Source organism: Oncorhynchus clarkii, chromosome 24 (assembly GCF_045791955.1).
Source record: "Oncorhynchus clarkii lewisi isolate Uvic-CL-2024 chromosome 24, UVic_Ocla_1.0, whole genome shotgun sequence".
Lineage (NCBI taxonomy): Eukaryota > Metazoa > Chordata > Actinopteri > Salmoniformes > Salmonidae > Oncorhynchus > Oncorhynchus clarkii.
This window is the reverse complement of record NC_092170.1, coordinates 757,520-778,979: the sequence shown is the minus strand read 5'-3', so window position 1 is coordinate 778,979 and position 21,460 is coordinate 757,520. Positions and strand designations below refer to the sequence as shown.

At 42.6% G+C, this 21,460-nt stretch overlaps 1 protein-coding gene across 1 annotated transcript in view; it reads right to left on the bottom strand.

Annotated features, from left to right (window-relative positions):
* Positions 1-21,206, bottom strand: part of LOC139382213 (collagen, type IV, alpha 4) — a 117,831-nt gene extending 96,625 nt beyond the window's left edge. The window contains exons 1-7 of the mRNA XM_071126093.1: positions 21,171-21,206; positions 19,471-19,545; positions 7,473-7,607; positions 7,153-7,197; positions 4,148-4,264; positions 2,764-2,832; positions 2,339-2,374 (exon numbers count right to left, since the gene is read on the bottom strand). Coding sequence (XP_070982194.1) covers positions 2,339-2,374; positions 2,764-2,832; positions 4,148-4,264; positions 7,153-7,197; positions 7,473-7,607; positions 19,471-19,545; positions 21,171-21,206 — 513 coding nt within the window. The remainder of the gene's footprint in view (positions 1-2,338; positions 2,375-2,763; positions 2,833-4,147; positions 4,265-7,152; positions 7,198-7,472; positions 7,608-19,470; positions 19,546-21,170) is intronic.
* Between the last annotated feature and the right edge of the window lie 254 nt (positions 21,207-21,460).

The following is a 21,460-nucleotide window of genomic DNA, read 5'->3' as shown; positions in this document are numbered from 1 at the left end:
CTATTCCTAGAGCTGACTGCCTGGCAAAATTGAGCAATCGGGGGAGAAGGGCCTTGGTAGGGGAGGTGACCAAGAACCCGATGGTCACTCTGACAGAGCTCCAGAGTTCCTCTGTGGAGATGGGAGAACCTTCCAGAAGGACAATCATCTCTGCAGCACTCCACCAATCTGAACTTTATGGTAGAGTGGCCAGACAGAAGCTACTCCTCAGTAAAAAGCACATGACAGCCCGCTTGGAGTTTGCCAAAAGGCACCTAAAGGACTCTCAAGCCATGAGAAACAACATTCTCTGGTCTGATGAAACCAAGATTGAACTCTTTGGCCTGAATCCCAAGCGTAATTTCTGGAAGAATCCTGGCACCATCCCTACGGTGAGGCATAGTGGTGGCAGCATGTTTTTCAGCGGCAGGGACTGGGAGCCAAGTCAGGATTGAGGGAAAGATGAACGGAGCAAGTACAGAGAAATCCTTGATGAAAAGCTCCAAACATCCTCCAGTTCACCTTCCAACCGAACAACAACCCTAAGCACACAGCCAAGACAACGCAGGGGTTGCTTCGGGACAAGTCTCTCTCTGAATGTCATTGATTGGCCCACTCAGAGCCCGGACTTGAACCTGATCAAATATCTATGGAGAGACCAACTGAGGAACAGACAGATAGAGAAGCAATCAATGAAGTGAAGGAGTCCAGGTGAGTCCAATGAGCGCTAATGCGTGTAATGATGGTGACAGGCGTGCGTAATGATGGACAGCCTGGGGCCCTCGAGTGGGAGCAGGCGTGACAGTACCCCCCCAGGGGCGCCACCCGGCGTCCCACATGGGTGTGCCCGAAGGGCCAGCCGAGGCGTGGGAGATGGACGAGCCGGCCGAGGCGTGGGAGCCCGACGAACCGGCTGAGGCATGACATGGGATGGGAGCCTGCCGAGCCAACCGAGACAAGCAAACCTCTCGAGCCAGCTAATGCATGCAAGCCTGACGAGCCAGCTGAGGCACCCCAGGTTCCATCGGTGGCAGCACCCGGACCCGACGTCACCACAAATAACACAAACTCCCTGATGCTTCAAATAGCGGTGTCAGCATTCTGTAAGGACAGATGCTGGAGACCAGAAGCAAGTACACGGAGTGAACATTTAATGAAACAACAGACATATAACAAAACAAGAACAGCGTCTGGACAGGGGGAACAAAACAACATTACGACAATAATGCTGACATGGGGAACCAACTGAGGAACAGACAGATAGAGGGGCAATCAACAAAGTGAAGGAGTCCAGGTGAGTCCAATGAGCGCTGATGCGCTAATGATGGTGACAGGTGTTCGTAAGGATGGGCAGCCTGGCACTCGAGAAGGGGAGAGGGAGCAGGCGTGACACATACACAGCTATAGGGAGGAGTTGAGAGACCTGGCAGTGTAGTGTCAGGACAACAACCTCACCCTCAATGTGAGCAAGAAGAAGGAGCTGATCGTGGACTATAGGAAAAGGAGGGTCGAGCACGTCCCCATTCACATCAACAGTGCTGTAGTGGAGCGGGTCGAGAGTTTAAAGTTCCTTGGTGTCCACATCATTAACAAACCACGGTCCAAACACACCAAGACAGTTGTGAAGAGGGCACGACAATGCCACTTTGTATAGCAACTGCTCGGCATTCAACTGCAAGGCGCTACAGAGGGCAGTGCCCTCTGCATATGGCCAGTACTTCACTAGGGCCAAGCTTCCTGCCATACAGGACCTCTATACCAGGCAATGTCAGTGGAAGGCCCTAAACATTGTCAAAGACTCCAGTCACCCAAATCATAGACTGTTCTAACTGCTACTGCATGGCAAATGGTACCGGAGCGTCAAGTCTAGGTCCAAAAGGCTCCTTAACAGCTTCTACCCCCAAGCCATAAGACTGCTAAACAGTTAATCACATGGCTACCCGGACTATTTACATTGACCCCCATTTTCACACTGCTACTACTTGCTGTTTATTATGAATGCATAGTCACTTTATCGCGGATGCTGTTATTTGAGTGATAGTTTGACTCTCAAATCCATGTATTGGTGTGGTCAGTATTTTTATAGTATTTTTATATGCCCCGAATTCTCCATGGTCAAAAAGTGAGCTTTTGTAATGGAGTAACACATACTGTCCACATCAAGGAAAGTAGCATAATATAAATTAATTAAATATGGAAAAATAATTAATTATTTTAATTGAGGATGATAGTAAATGAAGCCAACAGCAGCAGAGGCAGGCACATGCTGGTAAGGGGGCCATTTTGAAGTAGTGTATGTTGTGACTTGACAGGCTGTAGGGAACCCATCCAACAACCGTCCAACAACAATCTTACTCACAGGCAGTCCAGTAACCCCAGCACTGCCGACATCACCCTGTCAGAGAAGAAGAGAAGAGAAAAGAAAGTCTTAACAACAGAACATACATGGCAATGTGAGGAGACATTGGAGTGGGTGAGGATGGGCAAACGGGTGTACAAAGCTAAGAGGGTATAGGAGTGAGAGTCAGGTCCACAGACAATGACTGTAGGATGATTGATTGTGTGGAAGCATGGTTTTGTTTTGTATGCAGACATGGGATGGGCACCTAAAAGGTTTATGACAATCAATCCATCCATCCACCCATCATCAATCAATAAATAATCAAATAAGATGAATATTTTGCGTAAGAGATGCAAGCATGTACAGGTGGGAAAGCATGTACAGGTGGACACACAAATGAAAGAGACTGTATGGAGGGGTGATGGTTGTGAAAGCCCACTTACAGGTATACCAGGGTACTGGACGAACTGAACGGTGGGGTCCCCTGGCACTCCTTTGATCCCTGAGAAACCCTGCAGTCATCAATAGAAATGTCAACAACACAATACAGTATATTTGAACATGAATGCATTTGTTACTTAGTGGAAACTCACAACCCTACGCAAAATACACAAGAAGCACCGCAAATAACACTGATCTAGAGAAGGCATTTCTAGATCTGGGGCAACAGTACTTCTAGGTCTCAGGAAGGCAGTAGCAAGAGCCCGACTGTGTGATCCGAGTCATGTGGACCAAATTCCGCCCAGACCGGGGTGTGAATTCAAAATCCTCTGTACAGTTAACACAACATACTCAAGAAGCGCTTCTAGGTCTCAGGAAGGCAGTAACAATACTCTTAGCTATCCCCTACATATGCATATGTACATTAAATGGCCCACAGTACACTACTGCCCTAACAAGCAAAGGAGCAGGAACTGCACATTTTGTCATTTTTTGTACATTATATGCATGCTTTATCATTTGGGCAAATATCCTGCCTCCATTGTGTTGTATTATGGAGAAATTGATTTTTTGTTTGCAGAAATGGATTTATGTTTGCAGAAACTGGCATCACTCACGTCAGTTACTGCCTTTTATCTTGGTTTCAATTAGCTACAATTCATTTGGCTGTACAATAAAAACAAACTTTGAAGTCATTTTTCACAGTTTCACTCTATGAGCAGTTACTGCTCTTTTGCTTGGTAGGGTAGACTACATCTCTGTCAGTAATTACTTGTACAGGTGTAGGATCTTAATTTGATCACCCTGTTGTTGCAGGACATGCAAACTTGAAGTGTATTCAAGGTTTTACAAATAAAATGTCAGACCAAAAATGTATCAACCCTACAAAAATGTATATTCTGTGACACACTGATTATACACACTTCTCTGTTTCACCTGTCTTTGTGCTTGTCTCCACCCCCCTCAAGGTGTCGCCCATTGTCCTCATTATGCCCAGTGTATTCTATTTGTCTGTTGCCAGTTTGTTTTGTTCGTCAAGCCTAACAGCGTTTCCCCCCTGGCTCCTGTCTGTTTCTAGTTCCTGTTTTCTAGTTTTCACAGTTTTGACCATTCTGCCTGTCCTGACCCTGAGCCTGCCTGTCGTTCTCTACCTTGTCACATCACACTGGGTTATTGATCCCTGCCTGCCCTGACCCTTAGACTGCCTGATGTTCTGTACCTTTTGGACTCTGATCTGGATGACTGACCTCTGCCTGCCCTTGAGCTGTTGTTTTTCCTGCCTCCTGTTCCTTCATGTTCTGGGATCTCAAGGAATGCAGAGTGATATAGCCCCTCTCTGTGTCCTCTACACCAGCCACATACCGTACAGTTCTGTGCTGTACTCACCGCTCCCCCATCAGGCCCATCCAGACCATGGATTCCAGGGAAACCAGAGTCCCCTCTGGTCCCGTTACAGCCATCAAGCCCTGGTAGACCAGGAACACCCCCTGGCCCTGGGTGACCCTGGAACACACACACACACACACTCACACATTAGGCTATTTATGCACTATTGGTCATTCCCACTATCCAGTCCCTTTTCTTTCCCCAGGAAATATAACTTCTTATACCATGGCATTGTTGAATAATAGTTTCTGATGGGCTTGAAGGGCATTCTAGAGCGTGCATTATTTCCCTATAAAACACTGTTATATTTGCACGGTAGAATTCAATGGCTATAGTTCTATGCTTGAACTACTTTTGAAAGCAAAAGTCGAATTGAAAACGTCATTGGCACTGTTGAATTTGATTTTTATAATAGCAAGTTAGGACTGATGGTTTGGTTAGCAAACTAGCAAGTCTGTTTGCTTGGTTACCAAGGCAACGACTGTTGCTATATGGTAAACTTGCTAGCTACTTCAGTGGATGTTAAACACATTTCTACCTGCAAATGAACACATTTCTAGCTGTACATTTGTTAAATTATAGCCATGGTATAAAATATATAATCAACTCGGGGCTCTATGCGTTCTCTGGAAAATAATGCAACTCTGTATAGTTTCACTTTGCTAGCGTGTCGTGGAACACACATTCTACATCGTTCATTATTTTCTAGAGAACGCATAGCCCCTCGTTGTCTATCCCTTACTTATTTAGTGTAAAATGTGGATTCCAAAAGGCTTTAAATATAAGGTTAGGTGTCATTTACCATAAAAACACAAAGATATGGAGGTTTATGCATTTGGTTTTCAGTGCATGTTGGCATTTTTGCCAAGTCCCCTGGTGCTATTCGTCAACTACTACAATAAATATAAACTATAAGACAATAAAATATTTCTTCATTATTTTACATATATCTCATCAATATTTTATTTCTCATGATTATTGTATTTATGATGTTCTGTGTGTCCCTGATATCACTTTCCACCCTGTTAGTTTGTAGTAAATCTCCTTTAAGAAAACAACCCCTTGACATCATGTTCAGGTAGTGTCATCACATTGTTGGTGGGAAAACGGTCATGATGGGATGCTAATGTCAAAGTGATGTCAAAACTTGCATATTTGAGTCCCATCTGGGATCATTTTAGCATTTCATGACGTTAGTCTGTTTGTCTCACTCATACATTTCCACCCTGTTAGGAGAAATTACAGAGAACATTTAAGAAATGTCAAAATGTTAAGATACTTTTGATATATAAATGGAATCCTCTTTCAATGTTTACCGTATTTACCATTGTGCTAGCTCAATCGCAATCACCCACAGAGCTATGGCTAATTTAGGCTCCAAATGTTCACCCTGTTAGGTTTCACACTGTTAGAATTATGCAACTAACATAATAACATTTTTCTGAAAGTCAAACTTGTCCTTTTTATGATATACTTAAGAAATTAAACATAAACAGCACCAGTCAAAAGTTTGGACACACGTACTCATTCAAGGGTTTTTCTTTCTTTTTTACTATTGTCTACATTGTAGAATAATAGTGAAGACATCAACACTATGAAATAACATATATGGAATCATGTAGTAACCAAAAAAGTGTTAAACAAATCAAAATATATTTTATTTTTGAGATTCTTCAAAGTAGCCACCCTTTGCCTTGATGACAGCTTTGCACACTCTTGGCATTCTCTCAACCAGCTTCATGAGGTAGTCACCTGGAATGCACTTCAAATAACAGGTGTGCCTTGTTAAAAGTTAATTTGTGGAATTTCTTTCCTTCTTAATGCATTTGAGCCAATCAGTTGTGTTGTGAACAGGGGGCGGTGTTATACAGAATATAGTCCTATTTGGTAAAAGACCAAGTCCATATTATGGCAAGAACAGTTCAAATAAGGAAAGAGTAATGACAGTCCATTACTTTAAGACATGAAGGTCAGTCAATTCGAAAATTTCAAGAACTTTTCAAGTGCAGTCGCAAAAACCATCAACGCTATGATGAAACTGTCTCTCATGAGGACCGCCACAGGAAAGGAAGACCCAGAGTTACCTCCGCTGCAGAGGATAAGTTCCTTAGAGTTTCCAGTCTCAGAAATTGCAGTCCAAATAAATGCTTCACAGAGTTCAAGCAACAGACAAATCTCAACATCAACTGTTCAGAGGAGACTGTGTGAATCAGGCCTTCATGGCCGATTTGCTGAAAAAAGGACACCAATAAGAAGATACTTCCTTGGGACAAGAAACACGAGCAATGGACATTAGACCAATCTGTCATTTCGAGTCCAAATTTGAGGTTTTGGGTTCCAACCGTCGTGTCTTTGTGAGACGCAGAGTAGGTGAACGGATGATCTCCGCATGTGTGGTTCCCACCGTGAAGCATAGGTGAGGAGGTGTGATGGTGTGGGGGTGCTTTGCTGGTGACACTGTCTGTGATTTATTTAGAATTCAAGGCATTCTTAACCAGCAGGGCTACCACAGCATTCTGCAGCGATACGCCATCCCATCTGGTTTGCGCTTAGTGGGAGTATCATTGAGAGAATGCCAAAAGTGTGCAAAGCTGTCATCAAGGAAAAGGGTGGCTACATTGAAGACTCTAAAATATAAAATATATATTTGATTTGTTTAACACTTTTTTTGCTTACTACATGATTCCATATGTGTTATTTACTTGTTTTGATTCCTCAATACTATTCTACCATGAAGAAAATAGTAAAAAATAAAGAAAAATCCTTGAATGAGTAGGTGTGTTCAAACTTTTGACTGGTACTGTATACTTTTCCCCAAAAGACGTATGAGGTCCAAAAGGCATAGGAATGACATATGAAGTATACTGTGCAGTATTGAGCAGAAAGTAGTTTGCAGTTCTTTAGCTAACCATGGTATTACAATATGCCATGGCAAGGAATTGGTCAACAGGTATACACATACACATGTGCATACATGCTTGCATTCCCCACACACACACACTCACCGGGACACCATCTAGTCCAGGATATCCTAGTACGCCAGCAATACCCTGAAAAAGCAGAAACAGATCAGGAGTCAGAACACACACAGACACACAAGATCTAATATTTATTTCTCTTTAACCATGTCATGATCTCTATTTTTCTCCTTGTCCCTCTCCATGTCATTATGACACTTAAAACCAGTTGAGAGTTTGTGATTGACAGGGATTCTTTTGGGTACATGATTACAGTAAACGTAAGTACAGTACAGCACAAGTGGGACCTGATCAGGTGAAGTGGTCAGGTTAAACTCAGAATCCTAAATATGAGGTATTTAATTTACCACGTCTCCCTTCGGTCCAGATACGCCAGGGAAGCCCTCCTCTCCTCGATATCCCTTCTCTCCAAGAGGCCCCTGGGGGCCCGGGAACCCAGGTGGCCCCTGAGGCCCCTGTCGTCCTAAAACACCTGGAACACCCTGGACATCACAGTGACACGTTACAAACACTGGGGATCACATTTACAAGGCTACAACATACTGAAAATAACAAATACATATAAATATCATGAATTAAGCTGGCATATCAGAGAGCCTGTTCTTCAACATATACACTACATGCCCAAAAGTATGTGGACACTTGCTTGTCGAACATATCATTCCAAAATCATGGGCATTAATATAGATTTGGTCACCCCCTTTGCTGCTATAACAGCCTCCACTCTTCTGGGAAGGCATTACAGTAGATGTTGGAACATTGCTGTGGGGACTTGCTTCCATTCAGCCACAATAGCATCAGTGAGGTTGGGGATTTAGGACTGGCTCACAGTCAGAGTTCAATTCATCCCAAAGGTGTTCGATGGAGTTGAGGTCATGGCTCTATGCAGGCCAATCCAGTTCTTCCACACCGATCTTGACAAAACATTTCTGTATGGACCTTGCTTTGTGCACAGGGGCATTGTCATGCTGAAACAGGAAAGGGCCTTCCCCAAACTGTTGCCACAAAGTTGGAAGCACAGAATTGTCTAGAATGTCATTGAATGCTAAGATTTCCCTTCACTGGAACTAAGAGGCCTAGCCCAAACCATGAAAAACAGCTCTAGATCATTATACCTCCTCCACCAAACTTTGAAGTTGGCACTATGCATTGGGGCAGGTAGCATTCTCCTGGCACCCACCAAACCCAAATTCGTCCATTGGACTGCCAGGCCATGCCAAGCATGATTCCTCACGCCAGAAATTTGACAAACTGACTTGTTGGAAAGGTGCCACATTGAAAGTCTCTGAGCTGTTCAGTAATGCCATTCTACTGCCAATGTTTGTCTATGGAGATTGCATTTCTGTGTGCTCGATTTTATACACCTGTCAGTAACGGTTGTGACTGAAATAGCCAAATCTACTAATTTGAAGGGGTGTCCACATACCCCTGTATATATAGTGTATATATATCTGAACTGAATATTCCACAACATTGTGCCCTGTGTCGCGTTTAGTAGGCACCAAACAGAAGAACAAGCCGGCTGGTTGTTGTTCGTTCTATCGGTTCGGCTCCTAAAGACGCAACCCAGTTGTTCAATATTTTTGTTCTGTATCTATGTATCTATGGACCTGACCCAGTCGTTCAGTGTTATACTGGCAACTTTCTTATCCCTGGCTTGCTAGATAGACAACTACGGATAACTTACAGTCACGTCAAAAAGTGCAGCAAGAATAACAGCAAAGTAGATGCATTTGCATTTGTTCAAGCTGTTTTCTAGTGAAATTTATTTGGACATATCCGTAACAATGAGCTAATGAGGCGGGATTTCGCCTGGCACAGAAATTGTGCTCTCTCGTTAGGCCACTGTTGTTCAGAGGAGCTAGCCAACAACAACACTTCAAACTGAAGCTGGAAAGACCGGAAGCCAGACGGAAGCCACCCCTCAGTAAAAGGAACATAACAGCCCGCTTGGAGTTTGCCAAAAGGCACCTAAATGACTCATGAGAAACAAGATTCACAGGTCTGATACAACCAAGATTGAACTCTTTGGCCTGAATGCCAGGTGTCACATCTGGAGCATTTGCGTAAAGTACTCAAGTAAAAAGCACTCATTACATTTTGAATGCTTAGCAGGACAGGAAAATTGCCAAATTCATGCAATTATCAAGAGAACATCCATGGTCATCCCTATTGCCTCTGATCTGGTGGACTCACTAAACACAAATGCATTGTTTGTAAATTATGTAAGAGTGTGCCCCTGGCGATCTGTAAATAAAAAAACATGAAAATGAAAATCTGGTTTGCTTAATATAAGGAATTTGAAATGATTTACACTTTTACACTTTTTCAATACTTAAGTATATTTTAGCAGTATATTTAAAACCAAATACTTTTAGACTTCTACTCAAGTAGTATTTTACTGGGTGACTTTCACTTTTACTTGAGTAATTGTCTATTAAGGTATCTTTACTTTTACTCAAGTATGAAAATTGGGTACTTTTTCTGGTCTGGAGGAAACATGCACCATCCCTACGGTGAAGCATGGTGGGGGCAGAATCATGCTATGGGGACTGGGAGACTAGTCAGCAGCAGGGACTGGGAGACTAGTCAGGAATGAGGGAAATATGAACGGGGCAAAGTACAGAGATCCTTGATGTAAATCTGCTCCAGAGAGCTCAGGACCGAAGGTTCACCTTCCAACAGGACAATGACCCTAAGCACACAGCCAAGATAATGCAGGAGTGGCTTTGGGACAAGTCTCTGAATGTCCTTGATCGGCCCTGCCAGAGATCGGACTTGAACCCAATCAAACATCTCTAGAGAGACCTGAAAATAACTGTGCAGCAATGCTCCCCATCCAACCTGACAGAGCTTGAGAGGATCTGCAGAGAAGAATGTGAGAAACTCCAAAAATGCAGGTGTGCCAAGCTTGCAGCATCATAAAGGGTCTGAATACTTATGTAAATGTGATATTTCATTTTTTAAATAAAAAATAAATAAATTAGCAAACATTTCTATAAACATGTTTTTCTTCATCATTATGAGGTATTGTGTGTAGATTGATGAGGAAAAAGACAATTTAATCAATTTTAGAATAAGGCTGTACCGGAACGAATTGTGAAAAGAGGTCTGAATACTTTCCGAAGGCACTGTATGTATATCCATAAAAATGATAGAAAAATGATAAAAACCGATTCATGATTTCGACTAGCTGAGAAACGCTGCCCACATGTCTCTCTCGTCCCGACTCGAATTTGAATATTGGAAGAATGTTGCAAATGTTGGAGAGACAGACAGCAAGGTTTATAAAAATCTCTATGCTGTTGAAAACTAAATGTTAGTCTAAAAGAAATGTGAGATAATTTCTAGATGCTTTTTATAGTGGAGATCAAGTTGATAAAGTGCCTGACTGGGCTGATGAGACAGTGGATTGCGCAGTCAGATGTAACAGAGTACATAGGCATTTTAACGTCATAGATTTAGCCGGTAGAAACTTGTGGAATAGACACCGGCTGGAATGCGGTTTTAACCAATCAGCATTCAGGATTAGACCCAACCGTTGTATAAATAAATAAAGATTAAATTATGCATTCAAAGACATTCAATAAGTCAATGTAGTGATTTTTACATTGTCAAAAGACTTTTGGAATTAGGGTGTGCCCCATTCAAGTTACAGGGGGCAGTAGGGGGCAATTGCGCACACGCTCACACACACACACACCCCACACCACACACACACTTTGATGCAAATATTGATTCATATTTTCTGTCTGAGTCTAGCTACTAGTCTCCCTGGTCTACTGGTCTACAGACAGAGAAATATAATTACTAGAACAGACATTCCCATTGAAGTACATTTTCTGTGATGGGTGGACTGGTGGCCATAGCGGGTGTAGCTACCATAAGAGTAAAGCAGGCCGTTGTTCTATTTTTATGGGTCTAGGTCTATACCAGGGAGGCACAGCTCTGACTTAGTTTATACTGTAGCAGGCTGTTCCCAAACACACAATCTAGCCACAGTGTCAACCAATACCCCAGTGGATAGAGTCACACAGTGTGAGTGTAAAAGTGTGTGTTTTGCTTGAATAGAACTGTAACGTTTATGCTAGTGAGTTAATGTGTCTATTCTAAAGTGTATGCCGGGGAACATGTACTCTATGCGTATGTGTGGGTGTCTACTTATGTGTGCGTCTTTGTCTTAGTGTAAGTGTGTGCAGCACTAGGGAATAGAGCCGGTGTTGACTGGCGTGTTCAGAGTGGATGTGACAGAAGCTCAGTGCTGAACACTCTACGTGCCCCTGTCTTTCTCCCAGCTCGCAAGCCTGTGAAAATCACTAAGACCCCTGATTCCCATTGAGTTTGTGTCACAGCAGCCATTGTGTGAGCCCGGCCATGGACGGCCTAGTACAGCAAATTAGAGTCGCGCCCAGCTGTCTAAATACAACTCAGCTAGTCGCTCCTACAGCCTCTCACCAGGCCTCCGCAAACAAGGCCTTGACCAGGCCAGTACACTCACCACCAGTACAAGTAACGGTTCCAACTCCAACATTTAACCAACTCAGATACAACAAGTTTGTAGCTCCTACAGCCTGTTATCAGGCCTTGACCAGTACACCCATCAGCAGAAGTTCCAACTCCAACGTTTACCTGCAAAGAAGCGTTTACCTGCATTTACCACACAAATCATACATAAAATACAGGTATGTTAGCTAGAGTGTGTTTTGTCGCAGTTGTAAGAATTTTTTGAGGTGTCTTGAGGTCAGACATCTAGTTATTGTGGAAATCGAGGAGAGAGGTCAAAGTCAGTGTGTGTGTGTGTGAGGACTGAGCACCCTTTCTGGACTTTTTTAAATATCAACATTTGTGGTTGGAGTGTCAGCACACCACTACTCACACTTTTCATGATGCCAACAAGGTCATGTTCATTTGGCACCAAATGGGAAAAAAACACACTGAAAGAGGGAGGGGCTACCTGGACTTAACAAACGGTCATTTTCATTGTTTGTTGGGTGGGTAGCGGGGGGAGGGGAGCAGGAGAGCAGGTATCTGACTAGTGGCTATTCAGGGTCTGAATACTTGTGTAAATGTGATATTTCAGTTGATTTATTATTATATATTTGCAAACATTTCTTAAAAACCTGTTTTTGCTATGTCATTATGGGGTATTGTGTATAGATTGATGAGGATTTTTGTATATATATCTATATATTTTTTGTACAATCCATTTTAGAATAAGGCTGTAAGATAACAAAACATTCTAGGGATGTCTCCAGTCCCCTCTCACCAGTCGCTCCCCCTGCCACTAAAGAGGAGGCCTTCTGAAAGGGCACTTCTTCAATGAACAGGTGTGTGTGTGTATGTGTGCACATGCATGCATGTGTGCGTGTGTGAGTACATGTGTATGCATTTGTGTGTATTCTCTTTACATGTCTGTGCATGCATGCATGTGTGCGTGTGTGTCTTGTCTATCTTGGCTCACAAAGCATATTTGAGCACCTGTGCACACTCACTTTACTGCACGGCCCACTGTTATTGTGCTCTTCTGCTTTACAAGGAAGCAGTAAATGTGTCACTTTTCTGTTAAAGGATATCATTGGGAATCTGGCTGCCTTTGTGGCATCTGTGCCCTTACACTGCCACATTCCAGAATACACAAAACAGCCTGGCCATCTAGCTAAACCTCTCTGACTCTCATTGACAATCATGACTTACATTTTGTGAGCAGATGTGAAGATGGAATATTGCTGTAATGTGTTGTGGCGGGATAAACAGTATTTACAACATAGGCCTGCGATGGCAACACACCTGAATGGGAGAGAGCGTAATAAGGCTCATCAAGCTGGCACACAATTAGGTCAGTGTGCCGACATCTCAGCAGGGTGGGTATAGGGCGGGGTGTGTATGGATTTGTATGTGTGTGCATCTGTACTGAGTACATGCATGTGCACGCACACACACGTGATTATTTAATTTAATTTCACCTTTATTTAAACAGGTAGGCCAGATGAGAAAAAGTTCTCATTTACTGCAACCTGGTCAAGATAGAGCAAAGCAGTGCGACACAAATAACACAGAGTTACACAAGGGATAAACAAACATAGAGTCAATAACACAATAGAAAAGTCTATATACAGTGTGTGCAAATGTAGTAAGATTAAGGAGGTAAGGCAATAAATAGGCCATTGTGGCGAAATAATTACAATTTAGCAATTAAACACTGGAGTAATAGATGTACATAAGATGAATGTGCAACTAGATATACTGGGGTGCAAAGGAGCAAAAAAAATAATAACAGTATGGGCATGAGGTAGTTGAGTGGGCTACTTACAGATAGGCTATGTACAGGTGCAATGATCGGAAAGCTGCTCAGATAGCTGATGCTTAGATTTTTGCAATTCGTTCCAGTCATTGGCTGCAGAGAACTGGAAAGAAAGGCGGCCAAAGGAAGTGTTGGCTTTGGGGATGACCAGTGAAATATACCTGCTGGAGCGCATGCTACGGGTGGGGACCAGTGAGCTGAGATAAGGCGAGGCTTTACCTAGCAAAGACCTATAGATGACCTGGAGCCAGTGGGTTTGGCAATGAAAATGAAGTGAGGGTCAGCCAAAGAGAGCATACAGGTCCAAGAGGTGGGTAGTATATGGGGCTTTGGTGACAAAACGGATGGCACTGTGATAGACTACATCCAATTTGCTGAGTAGAGTGTTGGAGGCTATTTTGTAAATGATATCGCCGAAGCCAAGGATCGTTAGGATAGTCAGTTTTACAAGGGTATGTTTAGCAGCATGAGTGAAGGAGGCTTTGTTGCGAAATAGGAAGCCAATTCTAGATTTAATTTTGGATTGGAGATGCTTAATGTGAGTCTGGAAGGAGAGTTTGCAGTCTAACCAGACACCTAGGAATTTGTAGTTGTCCACATATTCTAAGTCAGAACCGTCCAGAGGAGTGATTCTAGTCGGGTGGGCGGGTGCGGGCAACAATCGGTTGAAGAGCATGCATTTAGTTTTTCTTGCATTTAAGAGCAGTTGGAGGCCATGGAAGGAGTGTTGTATGGCATTGAAACTCGTCTGGGGGTTTGATAACACAGTGTCTAAAGATGGGCCAGAAGAATACAGAATGGTGTTGTCTGCGTAGAGGTGGATCAGAGAATCACTAGCAGCAAGAGCGACATCCATTGATGTATACTGAGAAAAAAGTTGAATTGAACCATGTGGCACCCCCACAGAAACTGCCAGAGGTCCGGACAACGTGCCCTCCGATTTGACACACTGAACTCTATCTGAGAAGTAGTTGGTGAACCAAGCGAGGCAGTCATTTGAGAAACCAAGACTGTTGAGTCTGCTGATGAGAATGTGGTGACTGACAGTCGAAAGCCTTGGCCAGGTAGATGAATACGGCTGCACAGTATTGTCTTTTATCGATGGCGGTTATGATATCGTTTAGGACCCCGAGTGTGGCTGACGTGCACCCATGACCAGCTCGGAAACAAGATTGCATAGCGGAGAAGGCACGGTGGCATTCGAAATGGTTGGCGATCTGTTTGTTAACTTGGCTTTCGAAGACTTTAGAAAGGCAGGGTAGGATAGATATAGGTCTGTAACAGTTTGGGTCTAGAGTTTCTCCCCTTTGAAGAGGGGGATGACCGCGGTAGCTTTCCAATCTTTAAGTATCTCAGATAATATGAAAAGTTGAACAGGCTAGTAATAGCGGATGCAACAATTGCGGCAGATCATTTTAGAAAGAGAGGGTCCAGATTGTCTAGCCCAGCTGATTTGTAGTGGTCCATATCATGCAGCTCTTTCAGAACATCTTGATTTGGGTGAAGGATAATTGGGGAGGCTTGGGCAAGTTGCTGAGGGGGGTGCAGAGCTGTTGACCGGGGTAGAGGTAGCCAGGTGGAAAGCATGGCTAGCCGCAGAAAAATGCTTATTGAAATTATTATTATCGTGGATTTATCGGTGGTGACAGTGTTTCTTAGCCTCAGTGCAGTGGGTAGCTGGGAGGAGGTGCCCTTATTCTCCATGGACTTTACAGTGTCCCAGAACTATTTGGAGTTTGTGCTAGAGGATGCAAATTTCTGTTTGAAAAAGCTAGCCTTTGCTTTCCTAACTGCCTGTGTATATTGGTTCCTAACTCCCCTTAAAAGTTGAATATCTAATGCATCAGGTCTGATGCTTATGCATCAGGTCTGGAGTCAACCAAGGGCTATATTTGTTCTTAGTTCTAAATTTTTTGAACGGGGCATGCTTATTTAAGATGGCAAGGAAAGCACTTTTAAAGAATAACCAGACATCCTCTACTGACGGAATGAGGTCCTTCCAGGATACCCGGGCCAGGTCGATTAGAAAGGCCTGCTTGCTGAAGTGTTTTAGGGAGTGTTTGACAGTGATGAGGGGTGGTTGTTTGACCGCAAACCAATTACGGACGCAGGTAATGAGGCTGTGATCGCTGAGATTTAGGGTTGTACCTGGTAGGTTCCATGATAATTTGTGTGAGATTAAGGGCATCAAGCTAAGATTGTAGGATGGCCAGGGTGTTAAGCATATCCCAGTTTTGGTCACCTAACAGTACAAACTCTGAAGATAAATGGGGGGAAATTAATTCACATATGGTGTCCAGGGCACAGCTGGGGGCTGAGGGGGGTCTATAACAAGCAGCAACAGTGAGAGACTTATTTCTGGAAAGGTGGATTTTTAAAAGTAGAAGCTTGAACTGTTTGAGTAGTTTGAAAGTAGTTTGAAACTACACCCCCTTTGGCAGTTCTATCTTGGCGGAAAACGTTGAAGTTGGGGATGGAAATTTCTGAATTTTTGGTGACCTTCCTAAGCCAGGATTCAGACATGGCAAGGACATCAGGGTTGGCGGAGTGTGCTAAAGCAGTGAACAAAACAAACTTAGGAAGGAGGCTTCTGATGTTAATAATCTAAGACTGCAAGGCCTGAGAATGATTGTGTCTGAATCTGCATCGCAAGATTGAAGGAAAGAGTATCTTTGTACTTGTTAAAAATCACTAGCTTTCCTCATTCGGACAGGTTCAAAATTTTGATGTCTGTTGTTGCATAGCAAAGTCTGTATTATGTCAAATAGGGATGTATCATGTAGATTCCATGGCCTAATGGATTAGGCATCTGACTTCGAATCAGATGATTGAGGGTTCGAGTCCCTTCGTGCTTGTTAAATTTCATTAGTTTAGGAAATTTGTACTTGTTTGCAATTTCCCAAATGAAGGCATTGTCTTGTTGCTTTGAAAAGCTAGGACATTGTTATTCAACTTTAAGTGAACGTGCAAACCACGACACTACAGACACTGCTGCTTGCATTGTCATCAAGGAGTAAACCAAATTTTACAGATATTCATTGCATAAAGTCAAATTTGACTGGGAGAGCACTGTAAGAACGGCCCATGTTCTGAATTCTGTCGCTGTACCTTTCAAAAGTGCTAAAACAAATACTTATATTGACTATGTCCGTCCTAGCTCGCACATTGTCTTAATCGAAATTACAGATTGCCTCTTATCCGCTAGTCATCTTCTTATGCCATAGTTTGTACATCTCAATTGTCATTAGAAACCACATTTGTTTAAGCAAGTCAGCCATATCAGCTATGTTTTTTTAAAGGCAGTAAATGAGGCTGAATGAACTGTTTCGCTGCTAGACAAGGCTCCGCTGATAGCCAGGTGTAGCAGTGGTAAGATGTTGGGACAGCTTTATGTTTGTGGGCACCGTTTGCCACAGTTATAGTACAATTAATGTATTGTTTAGTGTTGTGTTGTGTAGTGGCTTTGCTGGTATTTGCCCCACCAAGATTTACATGCTAAAATCGCCACTGCACCCACAAAATACACATTTGTTATCAATAGCTATTTTGAATCTGTGTATAATAAAGGTCTTTACAGGGGTACTTGACTGCTGTTGTTAGTACAGAACTCTCAGATCAACCCTTAAAGAGATGAGTGGGGCTAAAGCTTAAGAGGCTGTGAACAATGATGAATGGATGTAGACAAAGAAAAGCTCTCCAGTGGTAGTACCAAAACATTCAAAGGCCATTTTCTCATAAGTGAGTATAGAAGTTGATCAACTTTCAAAGCTAAATTACTTTCCCATACTTTCCCACTCAAATGCGTGTATGATATACCATTTCGTAGCTCTGAGTCTCTACTTTTATCCAATGTAAAAAACACAATTTCAAATTTTGCTATTTTGACCCGGTCTGTCACATTTTAACACCCCACTTTGTTCTCTATCCCCCTCCCCCAAACCCAAGCCTCATACATAGCCCTGTTGGTCAGTGCCCAAAGCCCTCAGCCCAGACAATCTCAACATCTCGTAAATACTTCTCAATGTTCATATTATCATAGTCTGCCCAATCTCTAGAGAGTGAAAGTCATTTTTAGGGAGGCTGAAGGTTACAACGTTTCCTTTATGAAGGCACATCCCTACCAGCTTCAGCTCAAAATCTATGCTGAGATTCTCCAACCTTAGAAATCTACACTCTAAAACCATGAAACGTGAAACATATATTTAACCTACACGTCTGTGTTTAAAATCTCCTAAGTGTTCAGATTTCAAACACTAGTGTTTACTTTCCCATCGTCTCTCATAGGCTGACCACACCGCTCGCGTTGCAAAATATATTTAGAAATCTATGTTATTCAACAAGCGTCTGCGTTGCCAAGGGCTAAAATAGAAATCAGTTCTATTTCTGACGCAGATCACGCTGCAAGTCCTGCCTCTCCCATCTCCTCATTGGTTTATAGAAGCAGGAACCCACGTGCCATTTCCTCATTGGTTATACCCACGTGGGTGACTGAAAGACAAACGAGGCCAGTGGCGGTAATGACCTAATTTATGAAAGTTGCCAATCGCAAAAGTCAAGAGAAGAAAAAGCCTAGGAGGAGAGATGACTAGAAACGATTCTGTTGACCGTTTTATGTGTGGATTTAATTGGTAGAGTAGAGGACCTTGTGTATTTCAGGTAAAATAACAACTCAATGTTTAAATCTCAGGACAAATTGGGTAGCAACAGCAAGCTAGCTAAATAGGACAAATTAGCTAGCAAGTGCAAGCTAACTAGCTAAATTGGCATAAATGTTTAATGCTTTTCGACCTGTCCCCAAATTAATATAATTGGTTCAGAGTTTGTTTTGATATTTTAACCTGCGTGTCATGATCGCGTTTGGTGTGGGGGGACAAAATACATGTATGCACGATGGCACAGCGTGCAGCCGGTTTGGGTTCCATGTCAGAGTGAAAAACAATTGTGTGGGGGGGCTCATTATCATATTTCCCAGCATGCTTTGGTGCAGGTTGATTTTTAGAATAGATTGTTTTAATATTTGTTTCCTCATACAAATTGATTAATTCACCTTCCACTAAACAAAAATCAATAACTTACATTTTTATCATAAACTAATCCAATCTGTCAGGTGTTGGACTTATTGCACCCATTACTGAGATGGTTATTCCAGTCTAGTTGGTTTAGGTAGTCTTGTTTATTATTTTTTTTCTCCTTTAGCAGTCATTCTGAGGGCCAGTTGTGGGGGATAAAATATTCCAATTGTTGGATATCATCCTTCTGGCTGGATTGCAATAGGAATTACTAAAAAGAACATTGTGACTTGCAGGTCTGATGTGGCACATGAGTCAGGATTTTCAGACCAAAATCTTGAGGATAAATAGACCATAACTAAAGGCTTTTTGAAGTGTATAGTATGTGGTCATAAAGCAAAATAGGAGTTGCAACAACCTTGTCTCTCACATTCACTCGAAAGGCATGCTGGGAAATATGAAAAACGGCTTTACACCCTTTAAAACCTAAACGCCTTGTGCTGAATAAACGTGTTCCTGTGTTTAAAAAGTGTTACAGTGAATAAACATGTTCTTGTGTTAACAATCTAAACACGGAGACCCATTTTCATTTTAGTTATGTGTTCAGATCCCTAAACACTTGTGTATGACCCTAATGGGTACTAAACATAATAGCCCCATATTATGTCAATTCATTCATTCAGGTCAGCTGCAGTAGAAAGCTTTTGTTTTACTATAATTATTTTGATAAGGTTGTGACACTTGGCTAATGGGACTATAAACACTCCAGCTGTTTCATTCACATAAACCATACATCCAAACTGGTTACATACTCTTGACGGTTAGGGCTGGCATGACGGTTATGACGTCGAAGTTTGCTCTGAAAACACGTTGGCATTTCAATTGTGTGGACATTTCAGCCTCATCACTTCATTTACATACTTCAAGGCTTGAGCACCCCTTCTGTGGTTTATGGCAATTCCTGGTTAGAATGTGTGGTGTGGGATGTCTATGTTGTGATTGGACGGTGTGTACTGTATGTGTAAGGAGTCTTACCTGGGCTCCTTTAGCAGGGAAACACTGGCAGGTGGAGCAGTCCCGCCCCCCACAGAGTCCCTCCGGTTGGTCCCCCTGCAAGACACAAACACACAGTAACTGTCATGCAACACACAAACACACAGCCACTGTCAGACACATTACATTGGCCCACCTGCACACAACACAAACACGCAGTCACTGTGATGATAGACACAAACACACAGCGACACAGTTACTATCTGTCTTCTCTCCACTGGCCTATCGGTTCAATAAAATCACACACAAAAAGTAACTCCTTACCAGACAAAAATGACCTAGGCCTTTGCAGGGCTATCCATGAACTAACACATGGGGCTCTATTTCTGGCGTTTATAAGGCAGAGCAAATGTCAAATGCACACGTTGGCAATTTCGACTTGTAAAAATGGGCACTCTGCTATTTTCAATCCCTTGTGCCAGTGTTTAGGTAATTTACCTGTCTAACATCTGCTTGCTTGCACTGAGGTGCGAGGGTTGGAAATATCTAAGGTGTGTCCTTAAAACGTGCGCCAAAGTGCCAATTTCAGGCAGTGCAACTGTGGATATTTAAGACCAAATAAAAGCTGATCTTAGCAGTAAGACAGTCGGTTATGGCACAGTAACTTTATCAGTAGCCTATCATCTATGTTTTATTAAAATACCACCTTTACAAAACAGAACAGTCAACAGATATTCTCATTTTTTCTTTAAACTGGATATTATGTTCATGTGAAAAGCTGAATACATGTTTGTTAATATCTAGGGGTTAGGTAACTGTAGGCTACTGTATTTAATAAACGACACCCCTGCTGAATTGGAGTTTATGAGAATGAAACATCAAACACCGTAAATAGACAACCACATGAAAAGCTTTGGAGCAGGTTTTCTTTTGCCAATGAGTGATCAAGCACTCTTCACAACTACAATCTATTAAATCATAGAAGGCCTGCCTCTTTGCACTTATGACAGGTGTTGCGCAAATAATTCCCACTGTCAAAAAATATCCAAAATATTTCTGACATACGGTAGTGTGCAAAAGTCTTAGGTAGGTGTGAAAAAATGCTGTAAAGTAAGAATGCTTTCAAAAACAGACATGTTAATAGATTATATTTATCAATGAACTATCATCGAGTCTGTCTGGGATTACAGGAAGAGAGAGAAGCACCTGAGGCTGCCTAAGTGCGTGAACAGAAGAAAAATCAAATCCATATTTGGTGTGACCACCCTTTGCCTTGAAAAAGCATACATTCTTGTAGGTACACTTGCACAAAGCCAGGGATTTTGTAGGCATATAGGCAGGTGCATGATTAAACAACTATACCAAACAGGTACTAATGATCATCAATTCAATATGTAGGTTGAAACACAATCATTAACTGAAACAGAAACAGCTGTGTAGGAAGAATAAACTGGGTGAGGAACAGCCAAACTCAGCTAACAAGGTGAGGTTGCTGAAGACAGTTTACTGTCAAAAGTCATACACCATGGCAAGACTGAGCACAGCAACAAGACACAAGGTAGTTATACTGCATCAGCAATGTCTCTCCCAGGCAGACATTTCAAGGCAGACAGGAGTTTCCAGATGTGCTGTCCATGCTCTTTATGAAGAAGCACAAAGAAATGGGCAACGTTGAGGACCGTAGACACAGTGGTCGGCCAAGGAAACTTATCTGCATCAGATGAAAGACACATCATGCTTACTTCCCTTTGCAATCGGAAGATGTCCAGCAGTGCCATCTTCTCAGAATTGGCAGAAAACAGTGGGACCGTGATACACCCATCTACTGTACTGTCCGGAGAAGTCGTGGCCGTCATGGAAGAATTGCGGCCAAAAAGCTATGACTCTGATGTGAAAACAAGGCCAAGCGACTCAACTATACAAAAGTATTTGGCTGTAACAGAAGGCAGTTTGTTCACCGAAGGGCTGAAGAGCAGTACACAAATGAGTGTCTGCAGGCAACAGTGAAGCATGGTGGAATTTCCTTGCAAGT